General features: G+C 33.6%; 3 protein-coding genes across 9 annotated transcripts in view; 1 reads left to right on the top strand and 2 right to left on the bottom strand.

Annotated features, from left to right (window-relative positions):
* Positions 1-19,868, bottom strand: part of LOC127069121 (uncharacterized) — a 29,263-nt gene extending 9,395 nt beyond the window's left edge. For 2 of the 6 annotated variants that reach the window (XM_051005837.1, XM_051005835.1), the window contains exons 1-6: positions 19,725-19,868; positions 12,656-12,921; positions 9,773-9,857; positions 9,042-9,165; positions 1,328-1,984; positions 62-253 (exon numbers count right to left, since the gene is read on the bottom strand). In XM_051005837.1, coding sequence (XP_050861794.1) covers positions 62-253; positions 1,328-1,984; positions 9,042-9,165; positions 9,773-9,857; positions 12,656-12,842 — 1,245 coding nt within the window. In that variant the 5' untranslated portion in view covers positions 12,843-12,921; positions 19,725-19,868. Of the gene's footprint in view, positions 1-61; positions 254-510; positions 699-1,327; positions 1,985-3,697; positions 4,449-9,041; positions 9,166-9,772; positions 9,858-10,623; positions 10,652-12,655; positions 12,922-19,724 lie in introns of those variants that run through there. The other 4 variants (XM_051005839.1, XM_051005838.1, XM_051005836.1 and 1 more) reach the window with 4 other exon arrangements.
* Positions 19,869-20,996: 1,128 nt separating this feature from the next.
* Positions 20,997-22,354, top strand: LOC127068821 (uncharacterized). Of its 2 annotated transcripts, none has more exons than XM_051005102.1 (3): positions 20,997-21,407; positions 21,489-21,710; positions 21,782-22,354. In XM_051005102.1, exons 1-3 carry the CDS (start codon positions 21,398-21,400, stop codon positions 21,853-21,855), a joined length of 306 nt encoding a protein of 101 aa, XP_050861059.1. In that variant the 5' UTR covers positions 20,997-21,397; the 3' UTR covers positions 21,856-22,354. The 2 variants fall into 2 exon arrangements, with proteins under 2 accessions (XP_050861059.1, XP_050861058.1); XM_051005101.1 differs by having other exon boundaries at positions 20,999-21,407; positions 21,484-21,710.
* A 94-nt stretch (positions 22,355-22,448) lies between these two features.
* On the bottom strand, positions 22,449-23,648 carry LOC127068818 (transmembrane emp24 domain-containing protein 3). Its single transcript, XM_051005097.1, has 3 exons — positions 23,302-23,648; positions 22,872-23,117; positions 22,449-22,793 (listed from the first exon to the last, which is right to left on the bottom strand). The coding sequence occupies exons 1-3, from the start codon at positions 23,470-23,472 to the stop codon at positions 22,566-22,568; spliced, it is 645 nt and encodes a 214-aa protein (XP_050861054.1). The 5' UTR covers positions 23,473-23,648; the 3' UTR covers positions 22,449-22,565.
* Positions 23,649-24,844: the final 1,196 nt, after the last annotated feature.

Consider the following 24,844-nt stretch of genomic DNA (forward strand, 5'->3'; position numbering starts at 1 on the left):
ATCCTTTCTTTGATTTATATGAAAAGATAATATTCGGATTACGACGTCGTTCGAAGCTTACGTTATGGGTAGAGCTCGATGCACTTTGTTGATTGGAAAATCCCATTTGTTGGGTCGCCCATATATCTCTTCTGATGGGCCAAGTTCCACTGTAGGATGAGGGTAATCCATGACCTTGCAAGGAACTACCTGGCTTGTTTTCTTCCTCGCTGCTGCCATCCTCGTTGTAACATTTGTTTCTCCTCACATAAAACTGCAACAACGCAGATACACGCAACGATGAGACTTCAAAATTATACGACACACGCAATTTCTTATATATCGAGAATATTTCTTTTTTCTGACGTCACGAGGACAGTACTACGTCGATCAATCAGAAAAAAAATTTAGCAGTCATCGTTTACACGTTTTTTATTACTTGTTTTTTAATTTTCTTCCAATTTTTCTTTCCTTCTCTTTTCTCTCTTTTTTTCTTTATCTTTTTTAATGCATACCGTATGACTCACTCACATTCATTTCTCCAAAGTGCATCCGCAGAAGAGGATGAGCCGAATGTAAGAGTGAAGAATAACTTAAAGGTTGTCCATGTACGAAAAGAGAGGAAGGAAGAGGAATACGCCGAAGGGAAATGCATGCTTGTGTGTAAGTAAGGGAGAGGGATGGGGGAGGGAAAAGAGAGTAGACAAGGAAGACAGACTAAGAGCCTAAGAGCGAGAGAGAGAGAGAGAGAGAGAGAGAGAGAGAGAGAGAGAGAGAGAGAGAGAGAGAGAGAGAAAGAGACAGACGAGAGACAGAGAGAGAGAGAGAGAGAGAGAGAGAGAGAGAGAAATAGCGAGAGCTCGAGTAAAATCAATACGTGCTACGTTAGTGAACGTGTATATACGGAATGTACGTGCGCCACGAGGCGCAGCTCGACAGCACCCTCTCTCTCTCTCTTTCATTTTCCAGACTCCATGAAACGACCATGAAAATGAATTTCCAAAAAAAAAAAAAAAATGCATCAGTACTTAAAAAAGATCATTCAAGAGCAAACCGAAGATGATCACACACGCACGTACGCACGCACGCATACACACACAGGGATGCACGTACACACACACGCGAAATGAAGAAGAAGAATTATCCCTTGAATACACACTTTTATCGCACGGTTTATCACAAGGTTTTAATCTTAAAAGAAGCCTGCGAGAAAAAGACGATAGAAAGGAAGACACGCGTTTGTACAAAGAAATAGTAGACAAAAAGGATAAAACGGTATACAAATAAATGAGAAAAAGAAAGAAAAAGGGCGAGAGGAGAGGAGAGAGAGAGAGAGAGAGAGATTTACCTCAGGACTGGAGGCGGACGATCTCCGTTCATCTTCTTCTTTGATCTCAGGTTCCATGGCATCCTCTTTCTTAGTATCCTTGATAAAACTGGATGATAGGTAAGTAGATCCACGTAGATCAGCATCAGTAGCATCAATGAGCAAGTTCTTGGCAGCGGCTACTGATCGTACGGCCGCTGCCGCTGTTGTAGCCGTCGTGGCAGCCGTGATGGTGGTGGTGGTGGTCGTCGTGGGTGCCGCCACCACCGGCACTGCCGGCACCGCTGAAGCGGCTGGACGTCTCGAACAGCTTGTCTCTGGCTCGTGCGCCGCGACGACCACGGGGTAAACCAGGGCCGTACTACCACGTTCAAAAATACGAATGGGGCGCCTAACACTTTGCTGATTATATCTGCCGCTAGCCAAATTGTTGCTACTACTGCTGCTACTACTGCTGCTACCTAAACCGCTACTACCAACGCAGTCTTCCACTTCGAATCTTTCGTACGAGTGATGAGGATCCCCTACCAATCCACCTCTTTCTCCTACTCTTACCACTCCTCCTCCTCCTCCTCCTCCTCCACCTCCTCCTACACCTCCACCTCCTCCACTTCCTTCTTGATTTTCCTCCGGTAACAAACCCCAAGTTTTCTTAGATGCTACCACCTCCACGTCCTCCTAAGGGCAAGCGAATATTCATTATGGAGTTATTAGTATCTTACAGTCTTTCACACGGGACTGGTATTTAATAATGATTCTTAGTTTTCGACTTTGATTTCCTAGGTAATTCTGTTTTTTTTTGCTTTTCTTTTTTTTCTATGCGCATAAATTGTTTTGCACCGTCTATACTATCATGTAACTTTCGAGTCATATACTTGTATATTTATAATTAGTATAATGTGATATACGTGGTATAATATAATTGCAGATAATTATGTTATACCAAGTAATAGTATACTATAACTTTCACGTTATATGATTTTTTTTAACAAACCTCGTAAACAATTCTGATAGTTAATAATTAGTTAAAATTGTAGAAAATTGCCTGTTATTTGACTAAATCCTTATCACTCCTTCTTGGTGTTCCACTAATTGATACTAAACGCTGTGCAACCGTTCAGCAATTATAAGAAATTTTCTAACAACGAAAATCAATTGGAACGATCAACGAGAATCTCGTTGACTGTCTAAACTCGCTAGATAAATCACAACTTCGTTCTACATTTTATTTCTTTTTCTTTTCTTTTTTTCCTCACTTCTTAGTTATAAGAACTTTCTCAAAGGGAGAAAATTGCATGAAATAGAGCGATTTACTTTCTTTTTACTCAACTAGTGCTAGAAAAGAATCGAGAAAAAAAGTCCAATTTCCGTGAGCGACGATTCAACGCGCAGTTGTTAAGTGGTCAATTGGAGTTGGCGGGAGATTGAAATGTGAGTTTAAATGCCGCGCTTGACCTTGGATTTACCATCTACAGGTGTTACGTTGCGTAGATCCCGTACGTATGTATGTATGTACTTCGAACGATTCTTCTTCTCGCATAAAACGTTATTTCAACATTTTATGTTGATTTTATACACCATTGTTACCGTCATCGAATGACGATAATGATTACAAAATTATACCTATACAAGAGCCATTCGTTACGGCATAATACATGTTTATATGTACAAATACAGTTTCTCATAAAGAAAAGTAACATTTTAACAACTTTAACAAGTTAATCTGGGCCAATTATAAATATCAAGAAATACGACTATCGTATGAAACTCATTTGCGTTTCTATTTGCAAATTCATTCATTCGCATAATATTGGAGTATTACAGAGAATAATATATCACGGAGTTTACTCGTCTCCGAACGTTCGTGAAAATAGAAAAAAGGAGCTATTAAAAATAGTCTGGTCGTTCGACGAAGCTATCGAGGGAGACTTTTCTGTGAGTAAAATGAAGAAGAAAAAGAAAAAAGAGGACGAAAAAACAGAGCATACCAATCAGTGATGCGAGAAAGGCGAAAGTAAGCTTGGAATTGTTGCATCTCTGTTTTACGGGCAATGTACTCATAAATTAGTAAGCATTGGCCCAGGTATAAGCCGCTTTTAGCTTCTTCAGACCGTATAATCGATTGAAAATTATTCCTCGTGCCAAGAAAAAAATACTTTTTGATATATTTCAAGAATCACTGAAATCTACGTACATATATATATATATATATATATATTCAAATTAAATCCTGCGTTTACGAAAATAATCAATCCGTAGATCTAATAAATCGTTTTCGTAATCTAACGCAAAAGACACACGATTATTTTTCCACTAAGAAATGACTTCTGCAATCCAAGGAGGATGTTACGTAAACACCACGGACACGTCGTTCATTATAAGGACAATCACCTTGCAATCGCTAGTCCGATAAGTATCCCGTGTGACTTTGGAGTATCGTAAGATCGTCGAAGTTCTTCCAAAACGATCGTCGTAAGATCTATCCTCTTGATCTTCCTTCTCGATAGCATCAAAAGCTTCCTTATTCTCCATGATCAATCTCAAACGATTTCTCTTAGTCTTTACAGTCTTTGGATTCACTGTATTGCTCGATGACACGAATTTCGTTGAACGGGGCAAAGGAATCATAGTGTTGTTTGATCGACGTGGCGATGAACTTAATGATCCTTGACGAGTATCACCTGGTAGACCTAGCGAAGAATGATTGATCCGATCCTCACGATTTTCTCCAGGCATCTTTCATCAACCTGATTTCCCCGAGTCTCGTATTAAGAAAAATAATGTCCGGATAAATGATCTTCGTACGATCAAATTCAATCGGGACACGTTGATTTAAACGTCACGATGATATCCAATCTCGTCCTGTTTGAATCGACTCGTTCGTAGTAACATCACAAATCTGCGTCTCTTCAATTTCCGAAGCTTTCTCTAGCACCTTCACCTCCTCTTCTCCTTCTTCAATCTCATCGTGCTCCATCAGACGCCGGACTGGGGCTCGACGCATGCGTCGAAGCAAAGATTTTCAAAATGTCCCTCTGCCATTTCAGCAACCCCCTTTTATAGCCTCTTCACACCTTGTTTATGCTGATCTGTGTGCATGCGTGTGTCTGTAGCTCTCTCTCTCTCTCTCTCTCTCTCTCTCTCTCTCTCTCTCTCTTCCCCTCCCTCTCTCTCTCTTTCTCTCTAATAGTATTAAGGACAATCGATCGGATTATAAAATTTCGTCGTCTTGATAATTAAATCGTCGACGATCTTTCTCGCAGATTACTTTTTCCTTCGTTGAACGTAACACGCATCGATGTCCCTTCTTCACGTTCCATTTATAGTCATACGCAGCAGCTGCCGCTGTTCAAGCTACGCTTTTACGATGGTCTTTGTATGCCAAGCATGCAACTTGCGGGCCACGTGCTCGACGCAACATCCTCCATGAGATCCTATAGGAAATATAACTTGAAGAGTTGACAAAAATTATATCGTTAATGTTCAAAAACGAAACTTCTTTTTCATCTCTCAATTGTTAAAATTCATTATTTCTCAACGATTACGAACTGCTTGCTGCACGTACTTCTCGTACAATTAAATAATACATTCAAGATATCGAACAATCTGAATCCTTGCTGAATAATTACGATTGAACAAGCAATTTCACGAACCAATAGCAAACCATGCGCCTTTCAACTCGAGCACACACAAAACGTTTTAGCACCAACGCGTTTCAACTCGAACGTCGGAGTTCTACACGACGAAGACGACGACGACGACGACGACGACGACGAAGAAGAAGAAGAAGACTAAATTGAAAGGAATGGAAAAGCCCACCAGTTGTGCTGGTATGCAGTGACTCAAAAGAACCGTCAGAGTGAGTCGTCCATAACGGAAAGGATCGAGAGCGTGGAAGGTCGAATACGATAACGAGCTTGACCGCAAAGAAACGCAGCAACGTCTCTGTAACTTCAGACTGAAATAGCTTGAAGGACTTTGAATGTCGATCAACGAACTCGATTAATTATTATCTCTCTCTCTCTCTCTGTCTTCCTTTTATATAAGAATAACGAGCAAATGAATCATTTTTACTATTTTGATCGGATGAATTAGGAAAATGATTTTTCCTTTTTCTTTTTAATTTTTTATCGACACACTAAACGTAATAGTCTTCGACGAAGAAAACGGAATTCGAATGCACGTAGCTTAAGTGGCTGATATAAACTGACGTAGGTTAGGGGATCGAAGAACAGCTGGGCTCGGCCTGGCTGCTGTGCGCCATCACTGACTCACTCTCACTCTCTCTCTCTCTCTCTCTTTCTCTCTTTCTCTCCTCCCGACGACTCCCACTCTCTCTCTCTCTCTCTTTCTTTCTCGCTCGTACTCTACTTTTCTCTCTTTCTCTTACACTCGATCTCCTTTCTCTCTTTATCTTTATCTCTCTTTCTCTCTTTTTCTGTACATATCTCCCTGCTCTATCTGCAGCCTCTTCAACCCTTTTCCTTATCCCTTTAAGGTATTCAAATTTTATCCGTTCGATTCTTAAGAAAAGAAAAAGAAGTAAAAAGATACTGAAAATAATATTCCACTTAAAAGACTCTTCGGCCTGATAGATCTTTTTTATTATTTGAATTATACTTTCCTTTATTTGAAGATTAGTAAATGCTTAGAAACTATCTTATCTGATCCTTCAATAAAACTTTCTTATACTAAAGAAGTAAAAAAGAAAAAAAAAAAAAAAGATAAGGATTACGAAAAGAGAACAAACATTCCACGAAAAATATTTCCCGGTTCAGTAGTAAATCTTTTCTATTTGGGAAAAAAAAAAAAAGAAAAAAATTAAAGAAAATTATTAAACAATATAATTCTTTTCTTTTCTTAAAACGATCGGATCTAAACAAAGAATAAAAGATTAAGCATTACGATTAAACAAATATTATGAAAAGAAAAGATAAGAAAAAAAGAAAAAGAAAAAGAAAGAGAGAGAGAGAAATGCAGCTACTTATGAATATCAGTATTCTTCCTATGGGGATAAACAGTTTCAGGCTATTTGTTGGATTGAAAGGGGACACAGAAAGAGAGAGAGAGAAAGCCTGATCAATAACATCCCCTGCAAGCAGAGTGGTGGCAAAACCTTTCCCCCTTTCTCCCCCACAGATCTTTCCCCCATGAGTATGGCGCATGCTCGCCAATGAAATTTCTCTTCCTCCTGTACCTCTCCTCTCCTCTTCTCAATCTCTCTCTCTCTCTCTTTCTCTTTCACGATTTCCCCATAATTTTCTACCACTCCTACTTGATACTATATATACATGTGTGTATATATACGCATACATACGCATATGTATGTGTATGTGTGAAGGGCACGCGGAAGGGCAAGTAAGTATACACACTGGACGTTTTCGAGAGAACGCACTCAATTCACAGCATTGAACTTGAGCTTCGAAATGTTGCTGTGATAACATTCATGAAAATGAATGAATTGGTGATAATGATACTGAGAACAACTCAAGAATTTTTTTATTTCTCTCTCTCTCTTTTTGTTTTGTTTTGTTTTCTTTTCTTTTTTTGCATTATAATTCATGCAATCTTATTAATATGCCTGGTAAGTCATTTAAAGTTTTAAAAGAGTCTTGTTCGAAATAAGAAAGTATTTTTTATATGAAATTTTTATTCATTGATCAGAGAAAAGTTTTCTAATTTTTTCATATAAATTGCATATCCTATATAATATATATGACACTATGATAAATCTGTTGTATCATAAATCTTCTATAAATATACATAGGATAAATCATTTGAACTTTCACTGGTTTCTCGTTTGAAATAAAAAAAGGAATGAAATTTTTTTATTTATTAATCAGAAAAGCTTAAAAGCAGAAAAAAATTGGACTTTTCATTTAAATGGCACATCCTGCAGCACAATTACAAATCTGTTCTATTATAAAATAGCTATGAATATACACGAGATAGATCATTTAAACTTTCGAAAGTTTTTCGTTTGGAATAAAAAAGAATTTCCTATAAATTTTTCATTAGTAAACGACAATGAAACGTTCAAATTTTCTCATTTGAATGTCACATTTTATATATGCAACATACACCGACACACGTACATAGATATATATGCATGTATATATATATATATCACAATTATCTTTTATCTCTGTTGCATTATAAATTTTCCATGAATATACAAGTGTTAAACGAGTTATACTTTCAAAAGCATCTCAAAGAATATTTATAACATTTAAAATACAAAATAGCTATTTCCCATAAACTTTATATTAATAAGTCAGAAAAATATTCAAGTGTTTCCTCATTAAAATGTCACACCTTATAATGCACTGCATATATGCAGTTTGCATAAATACACACACACACACACACACACACACACACACAAAACTATATATAGTACAATTACGTAACCTTTAAACGACAGATTAGGTCAGGTCGTGTTAAGGTTAAAGCATCGCACTATTAAGTATTCTCTTAAACGGATACACCGTGAGAATATGAAAAACTTGCGAGAAAAGAAGAAAAAAAAAAAAAAATCTCTTACTTCTAAATCATCGGCTTGAAGAAATAACTTTAATATCGATTCCCAGTTCTAATCTAACGTTGTACGTTTCGTTGCATTAATATCGACTGCACTGCGGTCGAAAGTACAGCGTTGCGAGCGAGCTAGCAAGCAAGCAAGCAAGCAAGCAACTACGGATGCAACGTATTAACTCGTTCGTTGCTGATAGTTTCATAGATACCAACACGTGTTCCCTACAATGCGAGCTCTTACTGACCTCAAAAAAAAAATTAAAAAAGGAAGAAAAAAATTAAAAAAAAAAGGGAATGAAAATCATAAGTCTGTAAAAACGCAATTATTCCAAGAAAGTTAATTACGAAGATATTTATAACTGACTGATAAAACGATTATTAATTCGATTCCAGAAAGAAGTACTATCTTCTTTTTCCTAGATCACATCTGTCAAATCAAGCTGAATGAGATAATGACTCGCATGAGTCAGAAATATGAATATATATATATATATATATATATATATATATATATATATATGTATGTACACATATGTCTCATACATACGAGAGACGTTGCGTTTTTAATCTGCTCTGCCATAGATAATTTTTTTTGACTCCTTAATTCTCCCTCGACGATGGCGATGACGATGATCGTAAAGCTATGCATAAATAAACGATAATCTTTAGCTCTGTTGCTTAATGGACGTTAAAATGTCCCTTTGATGTGGTAATCACGATCGAGTAATTAGACTACTAGATTTTGGAAAGTAGCCAATTTCTGAGTTAACTTTCACTCCTTCAGACACAAATTACCAATCAATTAGCAATCTATTTTCTATTGTAAAGAAATAAATGACAAGGATGAAGACTTTCTATTCCAGATCAAATTGGAAAAGTAAATAGAGAAGAACTATATATATATACATAATACAGACATATATGTACACACACATATATATATATATATCTACATATGTACACATATATGTAGGTGATTGATTGTTAATTGGCTTACACTTGGTCCAACAGTGTTGTACATTGAATTACTAAGCTCGGTTGTACGATGATGGTGCGTGTGGACAAAGAGAGGGTTCGTTAACGAAGCTCTTACACGTTCGCACTTGCTGCTTGCTTGATTGCTTGCTTGCTTGCTTGCACGAGACGTGGCTCAAAGGAACCAAACGCTTACTAACACACCAGCCACTGTGCTACAGCTTACCTGCGAGATCAATCGATCGTGCTCGTAGCTTCTCTGGGCCAAAAGTCGACTGGTGAGGTCGCTTGATCGAAAATAGTCGACACTCTCCAAATTCGATAGAAATCGTGGACGAAGTCTGAGATTGCTATTCAAATAAAAAAAAAAATTGTTTTATTATTTACATCAACTTTTTCTTTTTTTTTTTACATATCGTTTAAATAACTTTTGTATATAAATATATTGTTAAAGAGCAGAGAACGTTTTGTTTTAATGTTTCAACAAAGTAGAAAATAAACAAGTGTTTCCGTTTAAATATCCCAATGTAAAATGCTAAACAGTTTTAGAAACAAGCGAGACAAAGGAAGAAGAATGAAAAGTGAAGCGTTAAAACATGAGATAAATGTGGTAGACGCGACAGAAGAAGAACCTGCTGCAGCTTTTGCGGAGAAGATGAAAGCTAACGATCACAGAAGTTTTTTCAGAACGTTGGAAGAGCAAAGAAGCGTCCAGCACAATATTTGGTGCCATCAAACCAGAAGTAAAAGCTATTGTATACAACTTCCATTCTGTGTTACGCCGGTGGCGAAGAAGACAGAGAGAAAGAGAAAGAAAAAGAGAGAGAGAGAGAGAGAGAGAGAGAGAGAGAGAGAGAGAGAGAGAGAGAGAGAGAGAGAGAGAGAGAGTTGCGAGTTCTTTTTTTCCATGAGTTTTGTATTTTAAAATACATATTTGTTTTTAAATTCTATACTTACTTGCACTCGACGAGAGAACCGTGTCCATCCTCAGTCCTACGTCTTTTTTCGTCCTTTCTTATTATATTATCTGTCAGGATTCTTCCTGAAAGATATATCGTATTTTTGTTAATAATAATGATAATAATAATAATAATAATATTTTAAACATTTGATCAAGATAATGAAATACTATGTAGACTAATAATATAATTATATATAGTAGTATATTATACTAATAGTATATTACGATATATAATATTCAATATATCACATACTATTTACCATATATATATATATATATATATATATATATATATATATATATATAGTACATATTATATTAATAGTATAATTATACTATTATAAGTAATACTACAACATAACATTATATAATTTTAGCTTAGAACTCGAAAGAAAATTGAATTACAGAGGATGAAGAGTTAACATTTTTTTAAAGATATACCGTCCCGACTTAACTATTCATTTATACATTTTGATACTCGTTAGAAACGATCGACAAAAGCGTATTGTATGTAAAATCGTGCTAGAAGGATGCAAAAATAATGTGGAGAGTGCTCGAATATACTGATAGACGATTCGTTCGCACGTGTTTATATAATTGAATGGTGTTACGTATGTACATATATACATACATACATAGGTTACGAGAAGAAGAGGATCAAGTACCAACCCTCTTGAGTTCTTTAAATAAAACATTGCTCGCGTTTGATAAATACGAAGAGAGAGAGAGAGAGAGAGAGAGAGAGAGAGAGGAGGGGGAGGAGAGGGAGAGAGAAATTCCTTTCGCACAAATTTCGAAATCCTTTCGCCAACTACGTGGCATAACACGCTGCATAATGAGCACTCACTGAGAAAATCCATGCGAATTGCCCTCGAACTTGAGTCACTCGAGTCAAACCAAAATTATTTCGATGCCTGGTCGCACACGTTTCTCATGCTCTTATATGCGGTTGCCTTTGAATCGAGACGAGGTTAGCTCTCGTTAACTACTCCTTCAATTTTCTCTCTTCTGACGATAATTAGTCATCGCTAAAATTGTACTTGATAGGAGAAAACAAATTTGAAGAAGAAAAAAAAATTAAACTCAAATGGGAAAGAGTGAGAGAAAAAGAGAGAGAGAGAGAGAAAGAGGGAGAGAGAGAGAGAGAGAGAGAGAGAGAGAGAGAGAGAGAGAGGGAGAGAAAGAAAGAAAGAGAGAAAAAAGAGAAAGAGAGATAATTGAAGTTAAAAGAAAGAAAAAAAAAAAAGAAAAATGTATCATCATTCGTCCCGTTCGAACGATTCTCTTCTTTTCTGTCTCTTATGTTTCTAATTTCAAGACTTTACGCAATGTTATCTATATATCTTTGTCTCTCTCTCTCTCTCTCTCTCTCTCTCTCTCTCTCTCTTTTCCTCTTTTTTCTCTCATTATGCATGTCTCTATCTACTGTTTATCTCGGTCGCTCGCGCATACAAACATTTCGCACACGCGAATGTATCGAAGATCTCGTTTACTTGCTCGAAATACGTCTCTCTCTCTTTCTCTCTCTTTCTCTTTTCACCTTTCACCTCTAGTATTATGTCACATACCTAAATTTCCTTTTATACGTGCCAAATAAAATAGAAATAGTAATGGGATTTTCTATTTGTGTGCGTATGTATTCCAAGTTAGATAGAGAAGAAAGATTTGCGCGCAAAATTCGTAGAAACGTTTTATCCTCTCTTTTTCTCTTTCTCAATTGTCACCGAGCCAAAAGACCAGACTGTCAGGCTGCTTCTACTTTTATTTGTATCATTAGTTTATTAATATGTAACAATTAATTAATTTATATATATATATAAAATATAGATATATTTACAAGGTGGTTCACGTAAAGTGTTTTCACAAATTCGTTTTCGTTCGAAATCGTTAGAAACATTTTCAAAATGAATGAAATCGAATCGAGAAAAATTATTGGGATAGTCGTTGTTATTAATTAATTAATATCGTGGTAACGTTTAATGTTCAAAAAAAAAAATAATAATAATAATAAAAAAATTCAGATCGATAAAACGATTTTAATGAAAACAGTTCGTAATACTTTACTTAAATCATTCTCTATAATAATTATTAAAATAAGTTGTATTATTACATTTTTATATTTTTATATGAAACTGTTAGAATTGTTTACAACTTTTAGTTTTATTTCAAACATCTCCGAGATTCATCTAATATATTTTTATTTTCTTTCAGACGGTTTCTTTCTCGTCGAAAGCACCGTAGCACCGTAGCTCTCGTGGCACCGATCCAAAGCCATCGTCGTCTCTTCAACGTCCAGACGCCGTGCGCTAGACATAGCACGTGTCACGATCCTCTTCGTGATAGTTTAAATCGAGTTTCACGCATCTCTCTCTCTCTCTCTCTTTTTCTCTCTAGGCGACGATAACGCGACGTAATCGCGGATGCGCGGCAAATTCTTTGAAAATGGTATGTCTAACATTCGTTCTAAGATATTTCCGAATATAATAAAAAAATCGAGATCAAGATCGAGAATTTTTCACAAAAGATATCATGTTAAATAGAGATTTTAATAATATGTTATACTATTAGTATGGTACATGTAGTATAAATAGTATACATCAAATAAATAGTATATATATATATATATAAGAAAAATTACAAATGTATACATGCTATATATTATTTCAAGTAATATTATAAATTTCATATTATTCATATAGAGGGTAATTCTTAAAAATGTCGTAGTTTACATATTGAATAATATACATTTTTTTAAGAAAAAGAAAAAAGAAAACTATAGAATAGATTCATATTATGAACTTCTTTCAAAATCTTCTCTATATAGTTTATCTCGCATTTTTTTTTCTTTTTTTTTTTTTGACGGATTTCATTCGACTTACCTTTTTTACAATCGCGTCTCTCGTAATTAAAATTGTGATTCACGTCTGCCGGGATGTTCGCGTTGTAGAGAGCAGAATGCAAGTCTCGTTGCAACAGTCTCGTCTCGTGAGTAAGCTCTCGAACTTGGTCGAGAAGCTTCTCATAGCTCGATATTGGAAGCGTCATTCCTCTCTCATTTGGCTTCATTTACGTATCGCTCCTTGAGTTGGCCGCGCCTTGGCGACACCTTATTTTACCGTGCACGGACATTCCCGGCGATTATTTTCTAAAACAATGATGTTACAACGATGCATTAGATTCAAAAGGAAAATGAATATTACCAAATTATTTCCAGAAAATAAAAAAGAAACAAAAAAAAAATGATGCCAAAATTAACAAGAGAGAAATTGATTTCTTCCAAGGAAAGAAAAAAAAAATATTTCGTTAGGAAAAAATAATTATTTCCCTTCATTATACATGGATATATGAAATTATCTTATATATAAAAGTTTTTTATAATAATCTATAAGAATCATTACATAAAATTATAAAATGGTGCAATCTTTTTTCGAACAATTGATGTTAAAAAAAAAGAAAAAAGAAAAAAAGAAAAGAAAAAGAGATAATCATCGTCGTCGACATTCGGCCATGATCTTTTATCTATCCCTTTTCAACGAATGAAAGTCGATCAGACAAAATGAAAATTCTACGAGCGGATAAGATCCGTAAAGAGAGAAAAGGATGATGATTTTCGATCGAGAACGACCGTAAATCCATCTTTCATTATTCTCGCTTTCACGAACGTTCGAGTATCACACGAAGAAAGTTTCCTCATTTCTCCTTCTCTTCTTCTATGATAACAATAATTATAATTATAATAATAATAATAATCGGAACAATGACAGGAGAATTCGGAGATCAAACTGGAGAGAGAAAAAGACGAAAATTTTTCTCTCGTTTCTTTTCATTTCTGACAATCCTTTTTTTTCTGACAAGAATAACAAAAGAGAAAGAACGAAGATTTAAATATCTAGAATAAGAATTACACGATATTGTACATATCGAAATGAAAAAAAAAAAAAAGAATATATATACACATAAAAATACGCATAAAGAGTAAAGGAAAAAGCAAGCGTGCAAGAAAGAAGTAGGAGGAAGAAGGGAAAGAACGAAAGAAAGGAAAAAAAAAGAAAAAGAAAAATAAAAAAAAAAAGAAAAAAAAAAGAAAATGAAACCCACAAAGAACAAGCCGACGCACACGGATTCATTATTAGCGGCTACGCGAATGAAACGTTGAAGCGTTTCGCGTTTCTCTCCCTCGCGTGTTTCCTCCTCCTGATGGAGCTTTTGTTGGAGATGAAAAAGAAAAAAAAAGGGTAGGGGAAGAGAGAGAGAGAAAGAGAGAGAAGGAGGGGAGGTTTACTGCGCCCTCTCCGTCGTTGCATTTGCACTTTCTGCACGCGGCCACTTGTGCTCGTACGATAGCTCCAAGCGATAGCCGTGCAACTTCGAAAGGGAGAAAGAAAGAGACAGAGAGATAGAGAAAGGCAAAAGATAGATAGATAGATAGAGATAGAGATAGAGAGAGAAAGAGAGAGAGAGAGAAAGAGAGAGAAGAGAATCGCTCTCCTACAACTTCCGATCGATTGTCCAAGGGAAATGGCTACGTGTCGAGTACTATGTCCGCTGTTATACTTGTGATCCTTAATCGAGTTAAATTATAACTTCATAAAGTTAAAAAAAATGTTAATAATAATAAAATTAATTACGAGAACGAATCGAGATTCTTTTTCATACAAGTTTTTCGTTACTCCATCAGTGAAATTTACATAATCATTATTATTATAATCACACGATTACGTATTATGTATTATTGTATGTATTTGATCGCTTTGTATATCTATGTATGTTAATTATTTTATTATTGCAATCAGACAGATAACATTATCGTACTATGATACTTAAGTAACCATGATCTAGATCAGTGAGAAATCGACGTAAACGAACAAAAAGAAGGAATAAATATCATTGCGTGCGTGAGTTTCTGAGTCAACGCTGAAAAAATTATCGATAAATGCCATATCGATCGAAAGTTAAAATACATTCGCGCCAGACCTTACTTTTTCCCTTTCTCCTTCGTTTCTTTATCTTTCCTCCCTCTTTTTTTTTTTTTTAACTTCCAACCCAAAAATGGGAAAATCCTTGGCGAGAATGCCGACCGGTTTGACGAGATCGCTATAAAAGTAAACGTAGCTGGAATGTTGACCTGCATCATCGAACGTTGTAATCCATGTATAAATAAAATCGAAATAACTCTCGAGAGGGAATATAACGAAAATAAAAATAACAAAAAAAAAGGAGAAGAAAGAAATGGAAAAAAAAATAGAAATAAAATACGTATGTCTGTTACAAAATACTTCTCTATTAAATTTTGATTTATAACGATCGATCTATCGAAAAGAACGATAATAAAAAAGAAACATTTTGAAAGAGAACTTTTTTTTTTTTTCAAAATAAATATACGCACAGGCATATATATTGTGCTTTGATTAATTTCAACTAATTTAAATCGAGGATCGAGCGCGCATGCACGCGTACGCACACACACCAGTTTGCGGAAATAGAAATCTAATACGTTCACGGTAATTCCAACCGAGAGAGACCGTCCGTCTTCGCTGCATCCTGGGAATCGAAAGCCACGAGAAGATATATATACTACTTTGTCTTAATAAAAATAAAAAAAATAAAATAAAATAAAAAGGAGAGAAAGAGATAGAAATATATACAGAAATAAAAAAAAAATTGTTAACAAAAAGCAAGATATTCAAATACGTTTTTGATTTTTACAAGATATACTTGTAAAAATGCATACAAGTTCATAAATGTAAAACGTGAAAGAAAGAAAAAAAAAAAAGAAAGATAGAGACAAATATATAAATACCATTATATAAAAGTACAATACAATATGCGATATTGTAAATGTACTAAATTGAATAATCGATGACCAAAGAACGATGCAAAATTAACTCTCGACCTATATAATTCAACTTTTATATATTCGTTTTTATACATCCTCCTCTTTCAACATTTTTATTTTTTGTTCAATCTTCTCCCTACTCGTTCGTTGAATCACCCTTCTACGATTTTTTCTCTCTTTTTCCATTTTATTTTTTTCCTTTCTTTCTTTCTCTCTCTTTTTTTTTTATACATTGAAACTCGTCCAACTCGTTCAATTTTTTTTCTCCCCATCGTTATCGGAAATCCTCGACGAATTTTTTTCCCCAATCCATAGAGACGCGTACATATGTATCTCATCAAACTATTTTACATAAGCATTAAAACATTTTTACACTGTCCAATTTCAACCGAACGATGAATGAATGAATTAATGAATGAGCGAATAAAAAAGAAACAGAACAATATGGTTTCTTTTTTATCTATCATTTCGATAATTTCTTATGTATATTTGTATGCGTATATATTATAAACGATCTGGACAAAAAAGATCGATAAACAAAAAAGAAAAATCTGTTATTTACGACACGCGTATAACTCATGTTATATGTCACGCAAAAAAAATGAAATCAGCTGAAGACTAGTGAAAGAAGAGAATGATCTGGGTCGCGAGTTAATTTCATATTATTCTTTCTCTCTCTCTCTCTCTCTTTCTTTTTTTCTTTCTAGCTCTCTTTCTCTTAAGTAAAGTATATCTTCATCTTCTTTTCATTTTAAAAGCGCCATAAGAATTCCTCGCTCGTTACGAAATCCTCCCACTGTTGTAAATACAAACGTGCTCATTTCTTTAACTTCTTTTCTATCTCACTCTATCGTTCTTTCTCTTCCTCTTAACTGCAACAGTAATTAGGACTGCACGGCTGGTGAACTAATTTATCGCAAGGTACATCAGGATTAATTTGTTTTTCACGCTTCAAGGTAAGCATGTATGTATATGTACGTATGTGCATATGTATGCATGTATGTATCTAATTCACCTTCGTAAATCAATAATTAACAATTCGATTCACAATTTTTCTTTCTCGCTTTTCATTATTCCTAAAATATCAAATAGAAATTATCCATCTCGAGTTATTTATATTAATTAATTTCACGATCACGTTAAATAAATATTATAACTACATTTCTACAAGAGAAATCACATATGCTATAAAGGTTTCATATAAAAGATGTTACAAGGTTTCATCGATTTAAAAAATAAAAAGAAATATCTTTTCGTTACTGAGAAATAAATAATTATAATCGCAATCGAGAATTTCTTCTTGAAGTCGATTTAAACGAATTGCTTGCTATGAAATTTCGCTTCTAGTTAAGAAAAAAAAGGAAGAAAAACAGTAATAATAATAATAATAATAATAATAATAATAATAATAATAATAATAATAATAATAATAATAATAATAATAAATAATAATTCATCGATCAATATCGCTTTAATTACGAGAAAATCGTAGCTTTCTCTTTCTCTCTCTCTCTCTCTCTCTCTCTCTTTCTCTCTCTCTCTCATGTACATAATTACGAATAAATAAGAAAAAAAGAAAGAAAGAAAGAAAACCAAGCACCGATCGTAAATGATGAATTTTACAGAGAAATCGTCCGTTCTTCTATGATAATTTCCGTGAAAGAAGGAGGAAAGGAAAGAGAGAGAAAGAGAGAGAGAGAGAGAGAGAGAGAGAGAGAGAGAGAGAGAGAGAGAGAGAGAGAGAAAAAGAGAGCAAACGCATGTAGCTGCTTTACCGAGCACGTCTGCGGTGTGCGTTCCATGCTCCATAACTGGAACCAGTCTTGATTGTAAGAAGAAAAAGATATAGGTAGGGTAGCTCTAACATAAGTTATACTTATACCTAGGTTATTTTAATAAAGAGAGAAAGAAGATCTTAAAACTCATCCTTTCTCTCTTTCCTTTCAATGTGAAGCTAACGAAACGAGAACGAGTCTCTTATTTTATATAAAATCCAAATTAATGTGTGAAAAAGAAAGATAGATCGATAGATAGATACAGGAAGAAATATATACATATATAAATATATATTATAGATAAATAAATAGATAGATAGATAGATAGATAGATAGATAGATAGATAGATAGAGAGAGAGAGAGAGAGAGAGAGAGAGAGAGAGATACAACTATAAATTATATTATTATCCATAAATTTTACTATAAAATTCAAATTCGTTATTTAATTTATATATACATACACACACATACAAATATATATATATATATATTAATCTAGAAAACGAGATTAATAGGATTTCGAAAGTTTCTAATCATTTCTATGACCCATTACATAGATAGTATTATATATATATATACATATAAACATATGTATATTCAAGTTATTGACGTGATCGTTGTATTCGTCATTGGCGTGTGTGATGTATATATAATTATATTTCCACGGGCCATCGACCCGTCGTCGTCGTCGTCGTCGTCGTCGTCGTCGTCGTCCGATGTCGACGACGATGAAACCGAGTTGTTTCTTGGACGTAAGATCGATCGTAAGAGCGTTGCGTTTCACGTGCGATAGAAAGAAGCCAAACTAAAATCTGACCGTACTTCTACATTGCGAATTTATATATGTATAATATATATATATTTTTTTATATTCGCATATACGTATCCAAAACGTATATACGTACGTTTTTTATTATTTCTATATTCCTATTTTATTATATCCCATTTTCCATTGTATTTAACTTAAAATTAAAATCTTTTTGTTTAACGTTACAAAAAAAGAGAGAGAGAGAGAGAGAGAAAAGATTTGATATTTACAATCATGTAACAATGTATATTAGATAAGTAATCTCTTACGATCTTTGCAATTATAATGCATCAATCTCTGCAATGGAAATTAGCTTGAATTAGTTAACTCGCATTTATTAATTACTTCAACTCGATTTATTAATCATGGACATAACTTTTTTTCTGAGCTAAAAGGAATTAAGAGATTAAAGATGGTTTCCATTGGAAGAGATTAAAAATGTCTTCTTTTTATTATTTATAAAATTCAACAGGTTGACTCGAAATCCTTGTAAAAAGAAATAATTCAATGATTATCATTTATCTTTACCAGCTTAGAATGATAAAAATATTAAATAAGTAATTCGATATGCTTGGAAATATATTATGCGAAATTATTCTTGCGAATGATAATGCGTGTTGAAGGACGATCTCGTGTTACAATGTCTATCTATCGAAAGAACAATAGAAAGTTCAATAACCGTTGTTAAATATTTTTTGTTCTAAAAACAATAATAATGTTTTGGTATTCGTCCTTTAATATCACTTTTGTTTATCGTTTACGAAACATTCAAATGAAACGGAGTCGTAATTTAAGAGTCGCAATTTGTAAATAAGAAAATCAAAAAGAAATAGAAAAAAGCTATTATAATTACATTATGACTAATAGTTTACTGTGATTTCATGCGAAGGACCTTTCTGTCTGTGTTTATATAGGAAATTCTTGGAAATAAAATGTACGACGAATATTATATCGCGTATATTAACGACGAAAGCGATGAAAATGTAATCTTAAAATATGGACTTAATACGTCATTATGTATATATATAAAACACACATTCGTTTATAATTAATAACCATAAAATCAATTCTTCGATCGACTGATATAAATGGATTTCATATATTATGAGTATACTTAAATCTAGATGAGTGTCAGGTCAACGAACGCAAACTTTCTTACTAATACTATTATATTCCTGTAAATACGAATAAACAAAGAAAATTACTATTAATGTCGAATACCTACAATTCGATGCATTTGCGAACAGGTCGACCATCTTTGTTTCGTAACGTGCAATCTATCTTCTTTTGTTTTCTTATAGATATATACTTGGCGCGTTTTCCTACTGTTTTTCACTCTCCATGATGCATTTTACAAATCACAGGAAATATCGAAATATTCTTTGTTCTTTCCACGTTATATACAGATATTATTTATGAACGAAATCAATCGAATAAATATATAAAACGAACAAACGCGTTAGGACGATCGAACATCTATAAAAAAAAAAAAAAATCGTTCAAATAATAGAATAAAAGGAAAACTTACTTTTTTCGAAGTTTGGACTGGAACGATGTTGACCAAACGATGAGAAATGACGTCGATGACGACGATGATGATGAAAACCAACGAAAATCACTCTTTTTGATTTCTTCGATCCTCTTTTTCTAATCTCACAAAAGTCTGCACTTGATGCACGTTGCTCGATCCAAAAATCTGTCGATCGATGTTCCAGAGAAGAATAAAATAAGAAATGAGAAAAGATATATATAATAAAATAACACGTAAAAGTAGCGATGAAAAAGGAGGCAGAGAGAAAAAGGAACCGAGAACGACCTGCCTCCTTACGTAGCCGTTTGAAAACTCGTGCAACACGCTTCGTGCGAACGTCGCGATACCGTACCTCCCCCCTCCTATCCAGCTCGCAACAGCTATTCCCGCGCGCGACCTTCCCCCCTCCCCACTACACTCCTGCGCGCGCATATGCGATCGTGTATACAAGAACATACATTTAACCACTACTACTTCAGTCTTAGCATCACTACCGTCGCTATCGTATTTTACACCCTACGCCTACCTTCGTGTAACTCGTTTTCGATGTATTTTTCTTTCCCTCCAAAAAAAAAAAAGAAAATAAAAAGGAACAAATAAGATATTTATTAATTTACGAACTTTCCCTTTTCATTCATAAAATCTTCCAATTAACGTTTCTATAGGACGATAACTATATCAAGGTTTATTTCGAATATGAAACAATTTGATATGTATATGTATATTTGAATTTGTTGGGAATTCAAATATTCGTCAAGTATGTAATATCGTTAATTATTTTGTTGGTTACGTATTCTAAATGTTTCTCAAGTTATCTTTTTCTCCTTGTAATTTACTATTTACTTGAAATTTTAATATGTAACTTCGATCGTACATTAGATAGTTACCTTTTTAATATTAGAAAATAATCGATCCTAAAGAGGTTAAGATAGCCCGGTGATATAGAAAACGAAAATTGAAACGCATTTTCTGAGAAGTGTATAAAGCAGAGTAAGAAAACGTCGAAGAAACCCGTTGAAAACTTGTCATGTACGGAGCTCAAAATAAATGGCCCATTTACAAACTTCATGTACATGAATATATATCTACTTACATAGAACGACGGGCTTCTTTCGAATTTCAAGCGCGTTCCTTGCTACGAGTTACGAAAGAGTGCATATGTATACATACATTTATACATATACATAACATAATATATATATATATATATATATATATATATATGTATGTATATATATGCACATATATACACAGGGCCTCTTTGAAGCGTTAGCCGTCCCTATCAATACGCATTGAGAGTAGATTCATAGCCTAACCTACCTATCAATATCTCGGCCCTATTCACACACATTCAAATTGTACCGTCAAATAGTTTCGTGAAATTAATTCAAATTTGATGAATAAAAAAAGAAATTTTCGAAAAAATGAACGAGGTGTAACATTTTTCACAAAATAATATGTAAACGAATGCTTATATATCAATTATTTCGAGCTCATTATACTCGTCAACAATCAATATCTCCTGAAGTTACTCGCTTTATAAAGAAATTTTATTTGTTTGTTAATTATTTTGTGCTTTTTGACTTCTTTTTTGAAAATAAATTTTCTGTGTTTACTTCTTGTGAATTTGTAAAATAAATAAATAAAAATGCCAATAACGTGTCAAGGCAATGACAATTGGTAAGTCTATGATAGAAATTTAATATTTTTTTTATTTTCATTAAAATTTCTCTTTTTTTTTTTTTCTTTATAATAGTTCAGTATGCATGCCATGTACTCCTTATTCTCCATGTTCACCTTGTACCATTTGGAGACAATATTCCCCATGGATTCAATGTCCACCAAAATTTGGTTCACCTTGTAAAGTCAAACCTAAAATTACTACCTCTGTAAGATTTGGTGGTTTGAAATATGAAGCGCGTAACGTTTTACCAACTCCACCGGTTCTATGCAGTCCACCACCATTTTATCCTGTTCTCGTTGGTTAGTTATCTTCTGTTATCTTTAAATCATATATTATTCTATATTATTATCTCTCATTTTTTAATTCTTAGGAACTTATCCTTTTTGTGGTTGGCCAAGTCCATGTGCTGAATCAACTGCTTTAATTACACCACCGATATCTTGACACGCTGTTATTTTATTAGTATTATTAATTTATAAGTACTTTATTAAAAAGAAAAAAAGTATTGTGCGAACTGCAGATAGATATCAGTACATTAGTACCTGAATTTGTATTATTTTTGTTATTTTTTTATCTATCCATTACAATGTTCTTACAAAGGTAAAAGGTTTATACTTTTACAAGAAAGATTTGCGCCCAAACATTTTAATTTATTATTTTACACATTCACAGTAAGAAAAACTTGACAAAGTACGTCAGTGTCTCTTGTACCGTTTATGTCAATATAACTACAACTTAGGAGTTTACAGTGCTAAAATGTATGGCATTCCAAACACTTGCACCTTCTTCTTTGATGGCTCATAGTTCTAACGACACCCGCGAGAAAATGTTCCATATCTCATAAATTAATGTGCTAAGGACGCATGTATCTCACAGCAATCCTCTTTCAGAATATACAAAAAAAAAAAAAAAAAGAAAAGAAAAAAAAATAAAATAAAACAAACATCTTTTTCATGTTGTATTCTTTCTTTTGTCTTGCCAAGTCTTTAACTTTGGCATAGATGTAGAAAAGACACATCACGATATCTGTGTTCCACTAACAATCATGACAACATCCAAAGTTCTCGAGTGTGTATCACCACTGACCAGATTATTTAGATGGATATGTTGCCTTTTTATTTCAGCCACAAGTAACAAAAATTTCTTACATCTTGCTAAATCCTTTGGTAGGGTTTCCTTTCTGTGAAGAGGTTCTTGAGAATGTACACTTGTCCTATAAAAATAACAATAATAGCAACGGTTTCCATCAAGGACCACCATAAGACCCGTTCATTTAAATCTTCAGCTCGTTTACGGCCTTGAGCTTCTCTTAATCGATGATGCGTTTGGTAATCAAGAATATTATTTAGATTTTCATGCACTACTTGTGCCGATGACTCCATCTAAAGAGTAACAGAAAAGTAAATGTATTTATTATGTTGTATCTATCTCAGTGATTTAAATGACTTTCTTATACCTACTTGAGTCATAACAGTGACATGTTCTCCAAGACCGGGAAGTGGTAATTCATTTCCAACTTGGAAATCCATATATACAAGCTTATGAGAGAACGTAGAAAACTCATTACTAAAACATACTTTATATACTCCTGACATAGTTGGTACGAATGGATGAGAGTCAAATTGTGTTTTTACTTGTTTATAAATGATTTCTTTGTTCGGTGCCTCTAATGTAACATCTACATCATATTGGCCACCGGTCACAACCTAATTCAATAAAAAACAGATCGACATTTGCAGTAAATATGAGTAATGATAATATCTTAAGTAAATACATTAATGTATATCATAGAATGTTGTTAAACGTTGATTTAACTTACGTAATTTTCAAATATATATACGTATGAAAATTAAAACGAAATAAGTTTCGTTAAAAGGACAGATACAGTACCTGAAATTCAAGCGTCGAAGAAACATTCTTTTCAATTTCTTGATAAAAACATTCTTTTGCATTATCAGACAATTCGAAGCTTAACTCGACGCCACCCGTAAGTAAAACAGTGTGAAAAAGTATTGAAACAATAAGCATCCATGTCGACCAGTAATCCATTCTCCGTTTCATTTAATTTATCTAATTATTATTAAACACACATTTACACACACCTTCTACGAACTACAATTCTCTCAGCAAATCGTATTTGCGACGGAATAGTCGACTCCCAGACAAAATTTACTTCAAATAATCTATTTTAACGTGGCCGGATGTTAGTCGACGCTATGAATCGCGACATCTCGAATTCGGAAGTGGCTGTAGACACGTCCATTTTCTATGACGTCATTTTGAGACACGTGACCAAAAAGCATCTTCGATTCAACACACCTATGTTTTATATCTATATTATTCGTGTTCTGCGACCGTTCGCTTTAAAAAAGAGAGAGAGAAAGAGAGAGAGAGAGAGAGAGAGAGAGAGAGAGAGAGAGAGAGAGCTTCTTATACAAAGAAAATAAAAAAAACGATATATCGAATCTTACAAAAGCAAGATAAGTCAAAATATAAATAAATCGAAATATTTGAAAGAATTCAATTAATTTTACTTTTTTTTTTTATTGTAGAAGAAGAGAATGAATTTAAACGGAATAATCTTCATACGAAAAGTAATTTAATCTATACGAAATACCATCAATAAAATTTTACCTTCATTCGTCTTATTTCTCCTTTCAATTATCTTCAAATTTTGAATACAACTACTTCCTTGATAGGGATATAAATAAATCAAATATGGCGCGCAATTAGCGATAAGTATAATTGTTCTGATCGTTACAAAATTGAATATTATGTATATTTTAATAGTAATTTTCAACAGTAGATATAATAATAAAGAAGATGTAAATATAATTGTGTGATGTTACTAACGAATGTTGTATGATTAACAAGTTTTTAATTTAAGTTGAAAAATGAGAATGACATTTTTTTTTGAAAGAATAATAAAGTCGATTATATCGTAAGATTATCGTATTTGATCGGAGAAGTTATAAGGAAATGCGTTTCAAAGCTATTGCTATTACATGGAAGGGTTTGCGTGTGGCGCCTAAGGGGTTATTTCGTCGTTCGTTACTGTTTGTAGAAGGGTGTATATTAAGGGTGCAAAGGGTCTTTCCAGTTAGGGAGGCGAATCAGTCAACCCAGATAGTCTAGGTAAGATTAAATAAGAAAAAAATCATGACGGTGATAACGTTAAAAGTCAACTAATACAATATTTCCCCTTAAAAAAAATATCTTATTTGAAATTGAATATTTAAGCAATTTTATTCCCAGAATATTTATTGTATTAATAAATAGAATCTTATAATGATAAATCGTATAAAATATTTTTTCGAAGGGATGTTATAAATACGAAACGACGTTTTAAGTATGCAGTATCCAGCTTAATTAGTCACTTTCATAATTTATCTAATCTGACGACTCATCAGACCCTTGTTCTCTAAATTATCTA

This window comes from Vespula vulgaris, chromosome 14, assembly GCF_905475345.1.
Source record: "Vespula vulgaris chromosome 14, iyVesVulg1.1, whole genome shotgun sequence".
Lineage (NCBI taxonomy): Eukaryota > Metazoa > Arthropoda > Insecta > Hymenoptera > Vespidae > Vespula > Vespula vulgaris.

What these genes read in the sequence shown, in the direction of transcription:
- LOC127068821 (XM_051005101.1), top strand. Translation starts at nt 21,376, where the DNA reads ATGCCAATAACGTGTCAAGGCAATGACAATTG. An exon ending in TGTCAAGGCAATGACAATTG is followed by an intron (nt 21,408 to 21,483) that starts GTAAGTCTATGA and finishes TCTTTATAATAG; the next exon opens with TTCAGTATGCATGCCATGTA. An exon ending in ATTTTATCCTGTTCTCGTTG is followed by an intron (nt 21,711 to 21,781) that starts GTTAGTTATCTT and finishes TTTAATTCTTAG; the next exon opens with GAACTTATCCTTTTTGTGGT.
- LOC127068818 (XM_051005097.1), bottom strand. Translation starts at nt 23,472, where the DNA reads ATGAAACGGAGAATGGATTACTGGTCGACATGGATGCTTATTGTTTCA. An exon ending in CTTCGACGCTTGAATTTCAG is followed by an intron (nt 23,118 to 23,301) that starts GTACTGTATCTG and finishes TTATTGAATTAG; the next exon opens with GTTGTGACCGGTGGCCAATA. An exon ending in ATGTCACTGTTATGACTCAA is followed by an intron (nt 22,794 to 22,871) that starts GTAGGTATAAGA and finishes GTTACTCTTTAG; the next exon opens with ATGGAGTCATCGGCACAAGT.